General features: G+C 51.1%; 1 protein-coding gene across 1 annotated transcript in view; it reads left to right on the top strand.

The window, feature by feature from the left end:
* Positions 1-2,099: 2,099 nt before the first annotated feature.
* LOC139243604 (spectrin beta chain, non-erythrocytic 4-like) overlaps positions 2,100-16,073 on the top strand; it is a 532,459-nt gene continuing 518,485 nt past the window's right edge. The window contains exons 1-3 of the mRNA XM_070870800.1: positions 2,100-2,232; positions 2,668-2,681; positions 4,884-5,128. Of these exons, the coding sequence (XP_070726901.1) occupies positions 2,100-2,232; positions 2,668-2,681; positions 4,884-5,128 (392 nt within the window). The remainder of the gene's footprint in view (positions 2,233-2,667; positions 2,682-4,883; positions 5,129-16,073) is intronic.

The following is a 16,073-nucleotide window of genomic DNA, read 5'->3' as shown; positions in this document are numbered from 1 at the left end:
TCTCTCACTCTCTCCCCCTGTCTCTCACTCTCTCCCCCACTCTCTCACACTCTCTCCCCTCACTCTCTCCCCCTGCCTCTCTCACTCTCTCCCCCTGTCTCTCTCACTCTCTCCCCCTGTCTCTCCCACTCTCCCTCACTCTCTCCCCCACTCTCTCCCTCACTCTCTCCCTCACTCTCTCCCCCACTCTCTCCCTCACTCTCTCCCTCACTCTCTCCCCCACTCTCTCCCCCACTCTCTCCCCCACTCTCTCCCCCACTCTCTCCCCCACTCTCTCCCTCACTCTCTCCCCCACTCTCTCCCTCACTCTCTCCCTCACTCTCTCCCCCACTCTCTCCCCCACTCTCTCCCCCACTCTCTCCCCCACTCTCTCCCCCACTCTCTCCCCCACTCTCTCCCCCACTCTCTCCCCACTCTCTCCCTCACTCTCTCCCCACTCTCTCCCCCACTCTCTCCCCCACTCTCTCCCTCACTCTCTCCCCCACTCTCTCCCCACTCTCTCCCCACTCTCTCCCCCACTCTCTCCCCCACTCTCTCCCCACTCTCTCCCCCACTCTCTCTCTCACTCTCTCCCCCACTCTCTCCCCACTCTCTCCCCCACTCTCTCACACTCTCTCCCCACTCTCTCCTCACTCTCTCCCCTGTCTCTCTCACTCTCTCCCCCTGTCTCTCTCACTCTCTCCCCCTGTCTCTCTCACTCTCTCCCCCACTCTCTCACACTCTCTCCCCCACTCTCTCCCTCACTCTCTCCCCCTGTCTCTCTCACTCTCTCCCCCTGTCTCTCTCACTCTCTCCCCCTGTCTCTCTCACTCTCTCCCCCACTCTCTCACACTCTCTCCCCCACTCTCTCCCTCACTCTCTCCCCCCTGTCTCTCTCACTCTCTCCCCCTGTCTCTCTCACTCTCTCCCCCTGTCTCTCTCACTCTCTCCCCCCACTCTCTCACACTCTCTCCCCCACTCTCTCCCTCACTCTCTCCCCCTGTCTCTCTCACTCTCTCCCCTGTCTCTCTCACTCTCTCCCCCTGTCTCTCTCACTCTCTCCCCCACTCTCTCACACTCTCTCCCCCACTCTCTCCCCCACTCTCTCTCACACTCTCTCCCCCACTCTCTCCCCCACTCTCTCACACTCTCTCCCCCACTCTCTCACACTCTCTCCCCCACTCTCTCCCTCACTCTCTCCCCCTGTCTCTCTCACTCTCTCCCCCTGTCTCTCTCACTCTCTCCCCCTGTCTCTCTCACTCTCTCCCCCACTCTCTCCCCCACTCTCTCCCCCACTCTCTCCCACTATCTCGCTCACTCTCTCCCTTTAATCACCACCCTGAGAGCGGATATCCAGCCAGCCTCGCAGCCCATGGGATGGTGAGGGGTTACTGTGCACGCTGATGATATCATCACCGGTTGCCTAGCCGTCCGGGGCGCTAACCGCGGAGCGTGGGGCTGCCGGGACAGTGGCTCCCAAACCTCCGGGGACATTTCCCGGGAGGCGGTAGCGACCCCCCCCCCCCCGAGCAAAAGCTGCCTCGCAGGTGGCGCTAACGGAGCTATAAAAAGGGGAAGTTTCGCTCCCATTGTTCCAGAAAACTCTCCCAAATACACACAAGAAAATCCCTGCCATTGGCACTCGAGCTGTTCTACTGCCCCCAGTCCGTGTGAGAACTAAAGCCCGCCATTATAACCACTCTGATCTCCGCCTGGATGTATCGCCCTACTTTATAACTGCTGTCAATCCCACCAAAGTCTTGCGTCCTTTTCTACTTCTGGATCCTAGCCGCAGTTTCCTCTGCCTGATCCCTTGTCAGTGGCGGATTCCCAGTTTTTAATCACTCTGTTGTATTTTGGTTATTATTGCCTGTATTTGTTTCTGAACCTGAAATATTTATTCACTTTAACACCATCGATGACCTGGTCTTCTTTGAATCAGGCTGTTGTTATTTTTATTTCTGTCTGAGCCCTCTGCCCCTCCCCTGCTGGTTTAATGTCCAGCACCTATTACCCTTGTTGCTCGGACTCAGGCCCCAGCCCGCTTCAGGCACAGCCACTGTTCCTGGTCATTTTTTGGGGTGTGAGGTCCCTTTAAGAGGCTGCGAGGCCAAGTCACAATGCCGCGCATGAGCAGCTTCCCACGTCGGAAAGCCGGCTGCCACGGGGATCCAGAGCTCTGCGTGGCTGAGCAACTTAAAGGGAAGATTGGGTGCAGCCTCTCCCAGTGGAGCAGCTGCTTCCTGTCTCAGTGTTGGTGCCAGTGTCCCATGAAATGGACCTCTTCTCACACCAGTTCTTCAGCCATATGCTCACCTTCCTGATCTTCCCCTATGCCAATTAGCACGTGGTTCGGGGACAAATCCTGAGATTGTCACCGATTTTTAATTCAGCTCCTCACTCTGCAGAACCTCCTCTATATTCTTCCCAGTCATTGGTCCCGACGTGAGCCACGACAACTGGATCTTCCCCTGCCTTTCCGAATTCCTTTTGCACAGCATCACGATATCCCTCCCCTGACACCAGGCAGGCAACACACCCTGAGGGATTCTCGAGCATGTCTGCAGAGGATTCTATCTATCTCCCGAATTATTCAATCTCCTATAATTACTGCATTTCTATTCAGCTCCTCTCCCTTTGGACTGCCTCTGCTCAGCGTTGTGGCTGCCCTTCTCTTTATCCTCACAGGTATCAAGTACATTGTACGTGTTGGACAGGACCAGTGTCTGCGAGACCTCCTCCTCGATCTCCCCTCGGATCCCCTTACCCTGCTGACTGTCAGTCACACTCTCCCCTTCCTGCTCCTGTGCTTTCCTCTGAAGTGTGACTGTACTCTGTAGAAAACTATCCAGAAATTCCTGCCCCTCTCCTGTGTCGGAGTGGCTCTAAGTCGCACTCCAGCTCAAAGACTCTGAGCCGGAGTGTCTCAAGGCAGATGTGGTAATCTTGTCTCACTTGTCTGCAAACTCACACACTCCCACATTCTGCAGTCCCGACGCGGGTGGTGCTGCCATTTCTATTATTTGTTTGTTTATTAACTTGTTGCATTGGGATACTTTATTTCTAGAACAAATAGAATCACTAGAGATTTAGGGGCTGGAATTGCCCCTTCGCGCAGGGCGTGCCCACTGGCGCTAACAGGGCGCTAATGAGTGGATTACCCCGCGACTAGCGCAAGTTATCGCCATGTGCGCTGACTCCTTATCGTCCCTCGGGGGGAATTGTCCCGCAGGACGTGAGGTCGGCAAGGGGCGATGCCATCGACAGCTTCTCGGTGCGAGAGGCTGTGGCGTCCCGGCAGCCCTTAAAGGGAAGGTGATAGTGCGGCAGCCACCATCTTTTTTCTGTTTGCCAACTTTTCAATCGGCCCGACAATGGCGGCCCCTGGTGTGGCAGGGCTGGCTGGCACTGCCGCTTGAGTACCAGGCCACTGGCCCGGCCAACACTCTCCCTGGTGGCCCAGTAGGTGCCATTAAAGAGGCTGCAGAGTTCGCAGCGGCCCTCCCCTTTATCTGTGCTGAGCTCCACGAGCGCCGGGGGAACGGTCCGTTACCGCAGAGCCCAAATCCAGGCCGACGCTGAAAGGTCACATTCGCGAAATGAGCGCCCCAAACCCAGTGTGGGATAATTGCAGCCCCCTCGGGTATCATTCCGAAATGGACTTGGCTTGTTTTCAAATCAGTTACTAATTCATTCATTTCTCTGATTATTACTTCATTTATTTACCCCTTTTTAAGATGGTTATTTCTCAATCAATGAGTGTAAGCTAAACTGACTTAGCTTCGATTTCACATACTCCTCCACTACGTGAACTGATGTTACTTTTGGAAATTTCCTCACAGTTTGTTTTCCTGACGCTCTGCCGGTTTAAATACCCGGGCCCTCCCGTGGAGCTCCGAGCTCCGGTTTAAATACCCGGGCCCTCCTGTGGAGCTCCGAGCTCCGGTTTAAATACCCGGGCCCTCCCGTGGAGCCCCGAGCTCCGGTTTAAATACCCTGGCCCTCCTGTGGAGCTCCGAGCTCCGGTTTAAATACCCGGGCCCTCTTGTGGAGCTCTGGTTTAAATATTCGGGCCCTCCCGTGGAGCTCCAGTTTAAATACCCAGGCCCTCCCGTGGAGCTCCAGTTTAAATACCCGGGCCCTCCCGTGGAGCTCCAGTTTAAATACCCGGGCCCTCCCGTGGATCTCCGAGCTCCGGTTTAAGTACTCGGACCCTCCTGTGGAGCTCCGGTTTAAGTACTCGGGCCCTCCCGTGGAGCTCCGGTTTAAATACTCGGGGCCCTCCCGTGGAGCTCCGAGCTCCGGTTTAAATACCCGGACCCTCTTGTGGAGCTCTGGTTTAAATATTCGGGCCCTCCCGTGGAGCTCCAGTTTAAATACCCAGGCCCTCCCGTGGAGCTCCAGTTTAAATACCCGGGCCCTCCCGTGGAGCTCCAGTTAAATACCTAGGCCCTCCCGTGGAGCTCCAGTTTAAATACCCGGGCCCTCCCGTGGAGCTCCAGTTTAAATACTCGGGCCCTCCCGTGGAGCTCCAGTTTAAATACTCGGGGTCCTCCCGTGGAGCTCCAGTTTAAATACTCGGGATCCTCCCGTGGAGCTCCAGTTTAAATACTCGGGCCCTCCCATGAGGCTCCCAGCTCTCCTGACGCCTTTGATAACCACTTAATCTTCTCTGCAAGGGAATACAATCCAAGTTGATGCAATTTGTCCTCACACTGTAACTCTCCGAGCCCCGGTATCTTTCTGGTGAATCCGCGCTGCATTTGAATGGCCACTGACAATATTGCAGACCAGCAGATATGTTTTGCCCTTTTTCCTAAACTGATGATTGATGCTCTGACCAAATGTGACAATGACATTGTAATGATGGGACTAATGAAGTAAGGTGTGTGATTGGTGACCAGGTGAGGCAGTTGCAGGAGAATGCGGCCCAGTTGCGGACGGTATACGCCGGTGAGAATGCGGAGGCCATCCTGATCCAGGAGCAGGGGGTGATGCAGGCCTGGAAGGAGCTGCTGAACAGCTGTGACCAGCGGAGGATGCAGCTCACCACCACAAGTGACAAAATCCGCTTCTTCAGCATGGTGCGTGACCTGGTGAGCTGGATGGACAGTATTATCTGTCAGATCGGAACGGGCGAGAAGCCAAGGTATGTGTCAGATTGTGGCCTTGGCCCCACAGTCTACTCTCAGCAACTTTCATACTTTAGTAACAAGATTTAGCAGTTTGTGTCCTCTGCCTTTTCCTATATTGATACATTCATCAGAGTAAACACACAGACACTGTCCACATACTTAGAATCATAGATTCTTATGGCAAAGAAGAGGCCATTCAGCCCATCGAGCCTGTGCCGGCTGTTTGAAAGAGCTGTCCATTTAGCCCCACTCCCCCGCTCATTCCCCACAGCCCTGCAAATGTTTTCCCTTCAAGTATTTACCCAGTTCCCTTTGCAAAGTTACTGTCGAATCTGCTCCCACCGCCCTTTCAGGCAGCGCGTTCCAGATCACAACTCACTGCGTAAAAACTTCTCCTCATCTCCCCCTCTGGTTCTTTTGGCAATAATTTAAAATCTGTGTGCTGCTGGAAACAGTTTCTCCCGATCTACTCTATCAAAACTTCTCATAACACCTCGATTAAATCTTCCCTTAACCTTCTCTGCTCCAAGGAGAACAACCCCAGCTTCTCCAGTCTCTCCATGTAACTGAAGTCCCTCATCTCTGGTTCCATTCTAGTCAATCTCCTCTGCACCCTCCCCTAGGCCGTGACATCCTTCCTAAAGTACGGTGCCCTGAGTTGGACACAATACTCCAGCTGAGGGATCCCATATGCTTTTTAAGAGCTTCAACAACTTGTCCTGTCACCTTCAAATACTTGTGTATGTCAAAGCCCAGGTCTCTCTGTTCCTGTACCATTCTACCATTGTACCATTTAGTTTATATTACATCTCTGAAATCTTTGATCCAAAATACATCACTTCACATTTCTCTGCAGTAAATTTCATCTGCCAAGTGTCTGCCCATTTCACCAGTCTGTCTATGCCCTCCTGAAGTCTGTTGTTATCCACCTCACTGTTTACTACACTTCTGAGTTTTGTGTCACCTGCAAACTTTGAAATGATGCCCCCTTGAGCATGAACCTCATGGGCCATCTGAACCTCAGCTTTATTGACCCGCCTTTGGTCCATATCAAGGGAGGGAGCACTGCTGGATCTAGTATTGGGAAATGAACCAGAACAGATAAGAGAAGTAAACGTATGGGAACATCTAGGCAATAATGATCACAACATTCTGGGCCCAACTTTCCACACGCGCCTAGAACGGCGCAGTCCCGACCTGGACGCCCGTTTTTTGCACCACAAAGTGCGCCTAAAAAAATCCTCGGTATTCTCCACCTACCTGCAGGTCCTCTGGCCCTCGGCGCAGCGCAGCAGGAGCTGTAGGGGGCGGAGCCAGGTCCCGGCGCTGAAAACAGTTCCGGGACCTCTGCACATGCGCGCTACAGTGGGCACGCAAGTGCAGTAGCTCCAGGCGCCGAACTGTGTGGGAGGGGCCCGAAGCACGCAGCCCCTAGCCCTGGCCCAATGGCCTCACTGGGGCTGCGTGAACAAGGCTCCTCCCCCGACCAGACCCGACACTTGCTCCCCCCCCCCCCCCCCCCCCTGCCTCCGGACCAGACCCGACACCCGCTCCCCGCCCCCCCCGCCTCCTGACCAGACCAGACACCCGCGCCCCCCCGACTGACCCGACCCGCGCTCCTGTTCCCGCTCCCCGACTGACCCGACCCGACCCGCGCTCCCGCCCCCCGACCGACCCCCCCCCCCCCCCCCACTGGACCCGACCCGACTCCTGTTCCCGGACTGGATCCGACCTGACCTCCCCACCTCTCTTTCTCCCTCTCTCCCTCTCTCTCCCTCCCTCCCCCCTCTCCCTCCCCCTCTCTCTCTCCCCCCCACCCTCTCCCTCTCTCTCTCCCCCCTCTCCCTCTCTCTCTCTCCCCCCCCTCTCTCTCCCTCCCCCCCCCCCCCACCGACACGAACCGAACCGAACCTCCCCTCCCCGACCTGACCCAACCCAACGCCACTTACCTGTAAATCTGGTGCTGGGGACGGGCCCTGCCCGAAGTCTCAGGCCGGCCCGTTCAGCCTTCGGTCCCGAAAGGCCTGCCTGAAGCACTTTCACACAGGTAGGAAGATGGTTTATTTAATCTTTTCTGTGCTTATAAATGTTTATTCAGGTTGGATTTATTTGTATAATATTTGTATAAGTATAAATAAGGATTTATTATAGAATTTAATGAGTTCCCTTCCCCCCCCCCTCCCCCCCCCACCTCGTTTCCGACGCCTAATTTGTAACCTGCGCCTGATTTTTTAATGTGTAGAACAGGTTTTTTCAGTTCTACAAAAATCTTCACTTGCTCCATTCTAACTTAGTTTGGAGTACCTTTTCACTGTGGAAACTTTCAAATCAGGCGTCAGTGGCCGGATACGCCCCCTTTTGAAGAAAAAATTCTGTTCCAAAGTAGAACTGTTCTACCTGACTAGAACTGCAGAAAAAAAAATGTGGAGAACTGCGATTTCTAAAAATCAGGCGCAAATCATGTGGAAACTTGGGCCCAATAAGTTTAAAATAAAGATTGAGATGTACATAAGTAAGACAAAGACCAAAGTAATGAATTGGATAACACTGATTTTGGATGAGAATGGAACATTTACTGACCAACAAAGAAATAGAACAGCAGTGGGAAACATTTAAAACACTGATCAAGAGTTCAGGAGAAATATATCCCACTAAAAAGCAAGAAACAAGCTAGCCAGTAATGAATCAAGAAATAGGGGCAACATTGAAACTAAAGAAAAAGGCATACACTAAGTACGTCGACAACAAAGGAGAGGATGACAAAAGAGAATACAAAAAGGTTGGGAAAGAAGTCACAAAAACAACTAGGAAGGCAAAGAGAAACTAAAATTAATTCATCAAGGAGCATAAAAAGAAATAGTAAAGTATCCTACAGACACATAAATAACAAAAGAAAAAGTAGGTTCGGGATAGGGACACACAAGAAAAAACTCACTTCAATGGCAGAAATATGAAATAACTACTTTGCCTCTGTATTTAATAGGGAGACTAACATGGTCGACATGACATTAGACGAAGCGATCAAAAAGGATATAAAAACATTTAAGATAAAAAGGAGGAGACAATTGATAAACTAATCTGACTTAGAGAGGATAAAACCCCTGGTCCAGATGGACTGCACCCACACATAAAAGATTTTAGGGGAGAGATAGCTGAGACACTATTGCATATATAGAAAAAATCATTACAAAAGGGAATAATGCCAGTCGACTGGCGGACAGCTAATATTTAAAAATGGAGATAGAACAAGTCCAGGGAATTATAGACTAATGAGCTTAACGTGCTGGTCGGAAAGATAATGGAATCCTTAGTCAGAGATTTAATAGAAAAACATCTAGAAACCAAAAATATAATGGAGTAGTCAGCACGGATTCCAAAAGGGAAGGTCATGCTTGGCCCACCTTACTGAATTCTTTGAAGAAGTAACAGAAAAGGTGGATAAGAGTAATGTAGTAGACATAATATATTTGGATTTCCAAAAAGCTTCAGTAAGGTACCGCATAATTCTTCTTGTCGGAGTCGAGGGTGACTTGCTTCAACATTAACAATGAGTTCTCAAGTGACTGATAAGTCCGATGCAGGAACTACAGTCTCTGTCGCAGGTTGGAGTGCTTGGGTTGACATGCGCTCCTTCCGCCGTTTGCGCTTGGTCTCCGCTTGCTACTGGTGAAGAGACTCGAGATGTTTGGCGCCTTCCCGGATTATTCTCTTCCACTTTGAGCGATCTTTGGCCAGGGATTCCCAGGTGTCAGTGGGGCTGTTGCACTTCTTCAAGGAGGCCTTGAGGGTGTCTTTGAAGCGTTTCCTCCGTCCACCTGGGGCTCGCTTGCCGTGTCAGAGCTCCGAGTAGAGCACTTGCTTAGGGAGTCTCGCATCGGGCATGCGGTCGCTCTGGCCTGTGCATCGGAGCTGATCGAGCGTGGTCAGTGCTTCGAGGCTGAACTGCATCAGTCAGAACCGTATAGTAGATTCATGACACGTGGAGTCAGGGGACAAGGAGCAGGATGGACAGCAAGCTGGTTACCAAACACAAAACAGAGTAGGGTTAAATGTCGTTACTCAGACTGGTAAATGATGGGAAATGGTGTTCCACAGGGATCGGTGCTGGGACCGCTGTTGTTCACCATTTACATCAATGATTTGGACTCGGGAATCTGAAGTACAATTTCAAAATTTGCCGATGAAGCAAAATGTGGGGAGTAGTTAATAGAGGGATGTGACAAAGTATATGAAGAATGTAATAAACTGGCAGAATGGGTGAAAAATGGCACATAAACTTCAATATAGATAAGTGTGAGGTGACCTATTGTAGTCGGAGGAATAAGGGGGCCACGTACTCCTTGGAAAGTAAGGGCAGAATTATCCCGTTGCCAAGCGTGCGGGTTAGGGGCGGGGCAGCAGTTACAATTGCGGCAATTCCCGGCGCGTCGGGAACCCGCTATCATCCTGTCGACTTCCGCATTTAAGTGGGGTGCGTTTCCCAGTACGCCTCAGACCCGCGCAGGAGAGGCAGGCACCTCATTGAAGCACTTTACTGCTTCTTGAGAGACCCTAAAGAGGCTTTTTAACATCAGCTTCAACTTCTTGAGCACGGGATTCGTGCACCTCGGGAACCGCGCCTGTGAAGCTCAGTGGCCAGTGTGCGAGTCCATTCATTGAGCGCTGCAATAAACACATCACTATTCCCACAGTACACCTGCTTCCTCACCCAATGGAAAGGCTCTTGTTGGCTCCATCTTGTGCACAGATTTCGCTGTCAGCAGGTCATTTCTGCAACCTGGGAAGCCCCTCTCCCCACATTGCTGGTCACTGTCACAACATTGAGGGATTGGGCCTCTGATCTCCACTCTACCTGCCTTCCACTACATCAGCACAGGTGCTGCTTATACTGTCTCACCTTGGATCTCCGAATCGGGCCAAGGTGAGCCCCCGCACCGATACCAGCCACACGCAGCACCAACAACACCAGCCTTCTCCTCACCGACCTGATGCTCCACAGGAGAAAGGGGGTCCCACAGGGCTGCTCCGTGCCAGAGGCGATACCCCCAACACAGGGTGTACAGGCAGAGGATGAGCTTCCTGGCCCTGACTGAGCAGCAGTGCTGCAGGAGGCTCAGGTTATCGCACTCGGTGGTCACAGACATTAGCAGCTTGCTGGAACAAGCCCTGCTGCCCAGAGGACCTGGTGGACATGCCTAACCCGTGGCTGTCGAAGTCACACCGCCCTCAACGTCTTCTCCTCGGCTCCTTCCAGGGATCTGCGGCAGACATTTGCAGGATCCCGCAGTCGGCCACACAAAGATCATCCCCCAGGTGACCGATGCCAGGTTTGGCAAGTCAGCCTCTCATGTAAACTTTGCCTCTGATGAAGCCAGTGTTACTGAGCGAGTGCTCGGCTTTGCGGCTCTGGCTGGCTTCCCACAAGCACTGGGCGTCATCGACTGCTCACATGTGGCCATCGGGGAACCCCCGGAGTGTTTGTGAATCGCAAGGGCTTCCACTCCCTCAATGTGCAGCTCGTCTGCATCCATAAAAAGATCATCGTGTCTGAGTGCGCCAGATTCCCTGGCAGCTGTCACACCAGTCCATCCTCCCTCAGTTCTTCACTCCTTCCAACAGACTTCCTGACTGGATGCTTGAAGACAAGAGCTATCCACTGAAGGCTTGGCTGGTGACACCATTGAGGAGGCCAAGTACTGAGGCAAAGGAGCATTACAATGACAGCCCATATGTCATCGAGAAAGCGATCGACATGATGAACATGCACTTCAGATGCTTTGACAGATCTGGAGGAGCCCTTCAGTACGCACCAGCCAGGATCACCAGAATCGTGGTTGTCCACTGCATGCTGCACAACATAGCACAGCAGCGAGGGTTGGGGCTGGAGAACAAGCGAGGCACTGAGCGCACAGCCTTGTCGGGGGAAGAGGAAGAGCTGGAACAGGAAGTGGAGGAGGAACAGATGGAACAGGAGGAGGGGGAGGAGGAGCAGGGAGAACCTGAGGAGGAGCAGGGGGAACCAACAACGGTACACATTGTTGCCCGGGATGGCCTCATCATGGCCAGATTTACTTAACTTGCACCAGTGCACCCATATGGCTCCCAGGTGCTGGACTAACTCCCCCCATACCCGCCCCCCCCCAGCCAACAACATAACGAAGCAGTCCTGCAATGACCAAGCCATTCCTCTCACCTAAAGCCCCAGTGCTCCAGGGTAAGTAATGTTCCACCATTCACTCCAAGTGACAAAGTCACTTCCCAGGTAGCAGGCAAAAGTAGGCAAGGTGAGAAACTAGTGCAAAGAAACACATTCATGTGTGTCATACAAACTGAATCTGAACATTCACATTTGTCATGTGCAGACCCGTGTGCATCGAGGATTGTGTCTTTTCCGTGTGCATCTACGAGGTGCAACCCCTGTGACTTCAGCAGAGGTAGAGGCAGGCAGCTCACTTGCCTGCTGCAACTTGTTAGACACGGATGTCCTCTGCGTTTTGGAGCCTGTGAGGGCCCCGACCAAAGCCTGCTCCTCCTGTGACTGCGCAGGGGCAGACTCGGCCATCGCTGTCCGAGGAAGCATCTGGCACTCTGACTGAGGGGGAGGCACTGGGGGAGAAGTGGGAGCACTTTGAGAAGAGCCCCCACGTCCATGTCCCCTCTCACCATCATCCCTCTCATGGACCACCTGTACATCCCCCGAGCGAGGAGCTGGAGAGCACCTTGCTGCACAGCAGTGGAGTGTCTGGCATCGGTTGTCCACGGCGAGTATGTTCTCGTGTGGCTGGCGCATTAGCTGCTCCATGCTTGCATGGAGCAGCTCATCATCGCCATCGCCCGCGACATGCTGGTGCTCCTATTGGAGGTGGGCTCCTCCATTCTCTGCACATTTGCAGACATCGCGGTTGTAACAGCGACACAGCCTCCTGCATTTTGTGCTCCAGGATCACTCTCCTGCTCAGTGGCCCCCAAAGCTCAGCCGCTGCACACAGCTGAGCAGAGCTGGGAGCGCCCTGTGCTCGCCGGTGAGGAGTCTCCACTGCTGTCCCTATCGACACTCTCTGCTCTTGCTCACTTGTGATGTGTGAGACACCAGGTGACCACACGACTCTATCTCACCGAGGTGCGCGTATCTGCGCTGGTGCTGGCTCGGGCTCGGGCTGCTGACATTGCACCCTCAGAGATGGCAGCTTCCTCTGAGGAAAGGTCTTCCTCCTCCAGCTGGACAGTGGTTGGTGCGGGGACTTGATGGACCTGCATTTATATAGCGCCTTTCACGACCAGCGGACATCTCAAAGCGCGTTACAGCCAATGAAGTACTTTTGAAGTGTAGTCACTGTTGTAATATAGAAAATGCGACAGCCAATTTGCGCACAGCAAGCTCCCACAAACAGCAATGTGATAATGACCGGATAATCTGTTTTTTTGTTATGTTGATTGAGGGATAAATATTGGCCCATACACCGGGGATAACTCCCCTGCTTGTATTCGAAATAGTATCATTGGATAGAAACATAGAAACATAGAAAATAGTTGCAGGAGCAGGCCATTCGGCCCTTCTAGCCTGCACCGCCATTCAATGAGTTCATGACTGAACATGCAACTTCAGTACCCCATTCCTGCTTTCTCGCCATACCCCTTGATCCCCTAGTAGTAAGGACTACATCTAACTCCTTTTTGAATATATTTAGTGAATTGGCCTCAACAACTTTCTGTGGTAGAGAATTCCACAGGTTCACCAGTCTCTGTCCTCATCTCGGTCCTAAATGGCTTACCCCTTATCCTTAGACTGTGACCCCTGGTTCTGGACTTCTCCAACATTGGGAACATTCTTCCTGCATCTAACCTGTCTAAACCCGTCAGAATTTTAAACGTCTCTATGAGGTCCCCTCTCATTCTTCTGAACTCCAGTGAATACAAGCCCAGTTGACCCAGTCTTTCTTGATATGTCAGTCCCGCCATCCTGGGAATCAGTCTGGTGAACCTTTGCTGCACTCCCTCAATAGCAAGAATGTCCTTCCTCAAGTTAGGAGACCAAAACTGTACACAATACTCCAGGTGTGGCCTCACCAAGGCCCTGTATAATTGTAGTAACACCTCCCTACCCCTGTACTCAAATCCCCTCGCTATGAAGGCCAACATGCCATTTGCTTTCTTAACCGCCTGCTGTACCTGCATGCCAACCTTCAATGACTGATGTACCATGACACCCAGGTCTCGTTGCACCTCCCCTTTTCCTAATCTGTCACCATTCAGATAATAGTCTCTCTGTTTTTACCACCAAAGTGGATAACCTCACATTTATCCACATTTACTTCATCTGCCATGCATTTGCCCACTCACCTAACCTATCCAAGTCACTCTGCAGCCTCATAGCATCCTCCTCGCAGCTCACACTGCCACCCAACTTAGTGTCATCCGCAAATTTGGAGATACTACATTTAATCCCCTCGTCTAAATCATTAATGTACAATGTAAACAGCTGGGGCCCCAGCACAGAACCTTGCGGTACCCCACTAGTCACTGCCTGCCATTCTGAAAAGTACCCGTTTACTCCTACTCTTTGCTTCCTGTCTGACAACCAGTTCTCAATCCACGTCAGCACACTACCCCCAATCCCATGTGCTTTAACTTTGCACATTAATCTCTTGTGTGGGACCTTGTCGAAAGCCTTCTGAAAGTCCAAATATACCACATCAACTGGTTCTCCCTTGTCCACTTTACTGGAAACATCCTCAAAAAATTCCAGAAGATTTGTCAAACATGATTTCCCTTTCACAAATCCATGCTGACTTGGACCTATCATGTCACCTCTTTCCAAATGCGCTTAAAATCTTTTACATCCACCTGATACATGGAAGCAGAGCACGCAGGGAGGTCCTGGCACTGCCCTCTGTCCTGTCTCCATGACCCACACATTTGTCAGTCTTATTCCTTCAAGCGCTTGAAGCCAACTTCTACAGTCCTACAGCAATCTTCAAATGGGACGTGTGCAAGGGTGCTTTAAATATCCACGCTGAAAACAGATCATAAGAATATAAGAAATAGGAGCAGGAGTCGGCCATTCGGCCCCTCGAGCTTACGCCGCCATTCAATAAGATCATGGCTGATCTGATCCTGACCTCAACTCCACTTCCCCGCCCGCTACCCATAACCCTCGACTCCCTTATCGCTCAAAAATCTGTATATCCACCTCAAACGTATTCAAAGGCCCAGCCTCCACAGCTCTCTGGGGTGGAGATTTTCAAAGATTCACGACCCTCTGAGAGAAGAAATTCCTCCTCATTTCTGTTTTAAATGGCCGACCCCTTATTCTGAAACTCTGCCCCCTAGTTCTAGATTCCTCGAGGGGAAACATCCTCTCTGCATCTACCCTGTCAAGCCCCCTCAAAATCTTATATGTTTCAATTAAGATCACCTCTCAGTCTTCTAAACTCCAAGGAGTAGAGGCCCAACCTGCTCAGCCTTTCTTCATATGACAACCCGTCAATGAGTCATGGGTGATGTCATGAGACTCGCTCCCTTTAATTTGGCCGGAAAATGCGTATGACTGTTTTAATTGGGGCCATTGAGTTAAACGCACAGTGCAGAATGCACTGTTCAAATCTTCAGGTTCCCGAGCCACTACGCGACCTGCACGCAGCCAATCCAACTCCGCGGCAAAGAATCCAAGTGTGTAAATGGGATCTGGGGGTACAGCTGCACAAATCACGAAAAGTAGCGATGCAGGTTAACAAGGCCGTTAAAAAGCAAACCAAGCACTGGGGCCCATTTCTAGAGGGATAGAATTGAAAAGCAGAGAATTATGTTAAACTTGTATAGAACCTTGGTTAAACCACACTTGGAGCACTGTGAACAGTTCCGGTCTCCATATTAAAAAAAAAAGATAGAGAGAATTTGAAAAAAGTGAAAAAGAATTTACCAGAATAATACCAGAACCGAAAGGTTATGCCTATCAGGAAAGATTGAACATAAGATCATAAGAAATAGGAGCAGGAGTAGGCCATACGGCCCCTCGAGCCTGCTCTGCCATTTAATACGCCCGCTTCCCATAACCCCTTATTCCCTTATCGGTTAAGAAACTGTCTATCTCTGTCTTAAATTTATTCAATGTCCCGGCTTCCACAGCTCTCTGAGGCAGAGAAATCCACAGATTCCTCTTCATCTCAGTTTTAAATGTGCGGCCCCTTATTCTATGGTTATGCCCCCTAGTTCTAGTCTCCCCTATCAGTGGAAACATCCTCTCTACATTCACCTTGTCAAGCCCCCTCATAATCTTATACGTTTCAATAAGATCACCTCTCATTCTTCTGAATTCCAATGAGTAGAGGCCCAACCTACTCAACCTTTCCTCATAACTCAACCCCCTCATCTCTAGAATCAACCGAGTGAACCTTCTCTGAACTGCCTCCAAAGCAAGTATATCGTTTCGTAAATATGTAAACCAAAACTGCACGCAGTATTCCAGGTGTGGCCTCACCAATACCCTGTATAACTGTAGCAAGACTTCCCTGCTTTTATACTCCATCCCCTTTGCAATAAAGGCCAAGATTCCATTGGCCTTCCTGATCACTTGCTGTACCTGCATACTAACCTTTTGTGTTTCATGCACAATACCCCCAGGTCCCGCTGTACTGCAGCACTTTGCAATCTTTCTCCATTTAAATAATAACTTGCTCTTTGATTTTTTTTCTGCCTTATCTCACACTTTCCAACATTATACTCCATCTGCCAAATTTTTGCCCACTCACTTAACCTGTCTATGTCCTTTTGCAGGTTTTTTTGTGTCCTCCTCACACATTGCTTTTCCACCCATCTTAGTATCATCAGCAAACTTGTCTACATTACACTCAGTCCCTTCTTTCAAGTCGTTAATATAGATTGTAAATAGTTGGGGTCCCAGCACTGATCCCTGCGGTACCCCACTAGTTACTGATTGCCAACCCAAGAATGAACCATTTA

The sequence above is a fragment of the Pristiophorus japonicus genome, unplaced genomic scaffold (genome assembly GCF_044704955.1).
Source record: "Pristiophorus japonicus isolate sPriJap1 unplaced genomic scaffold, sPriJap1.hap1 HAP1_SCAFFOLD_175, whole genome shotgun sequence".
NCBI lineage: Eukaryota > Metazoa > Chordata > Chondrichthyes > Pristiophoridae > Pristiophorus > Pristiophorus japonicus.
This window is presented reverse-complemented; position numbering and strand designations above follow the sequence as displayed.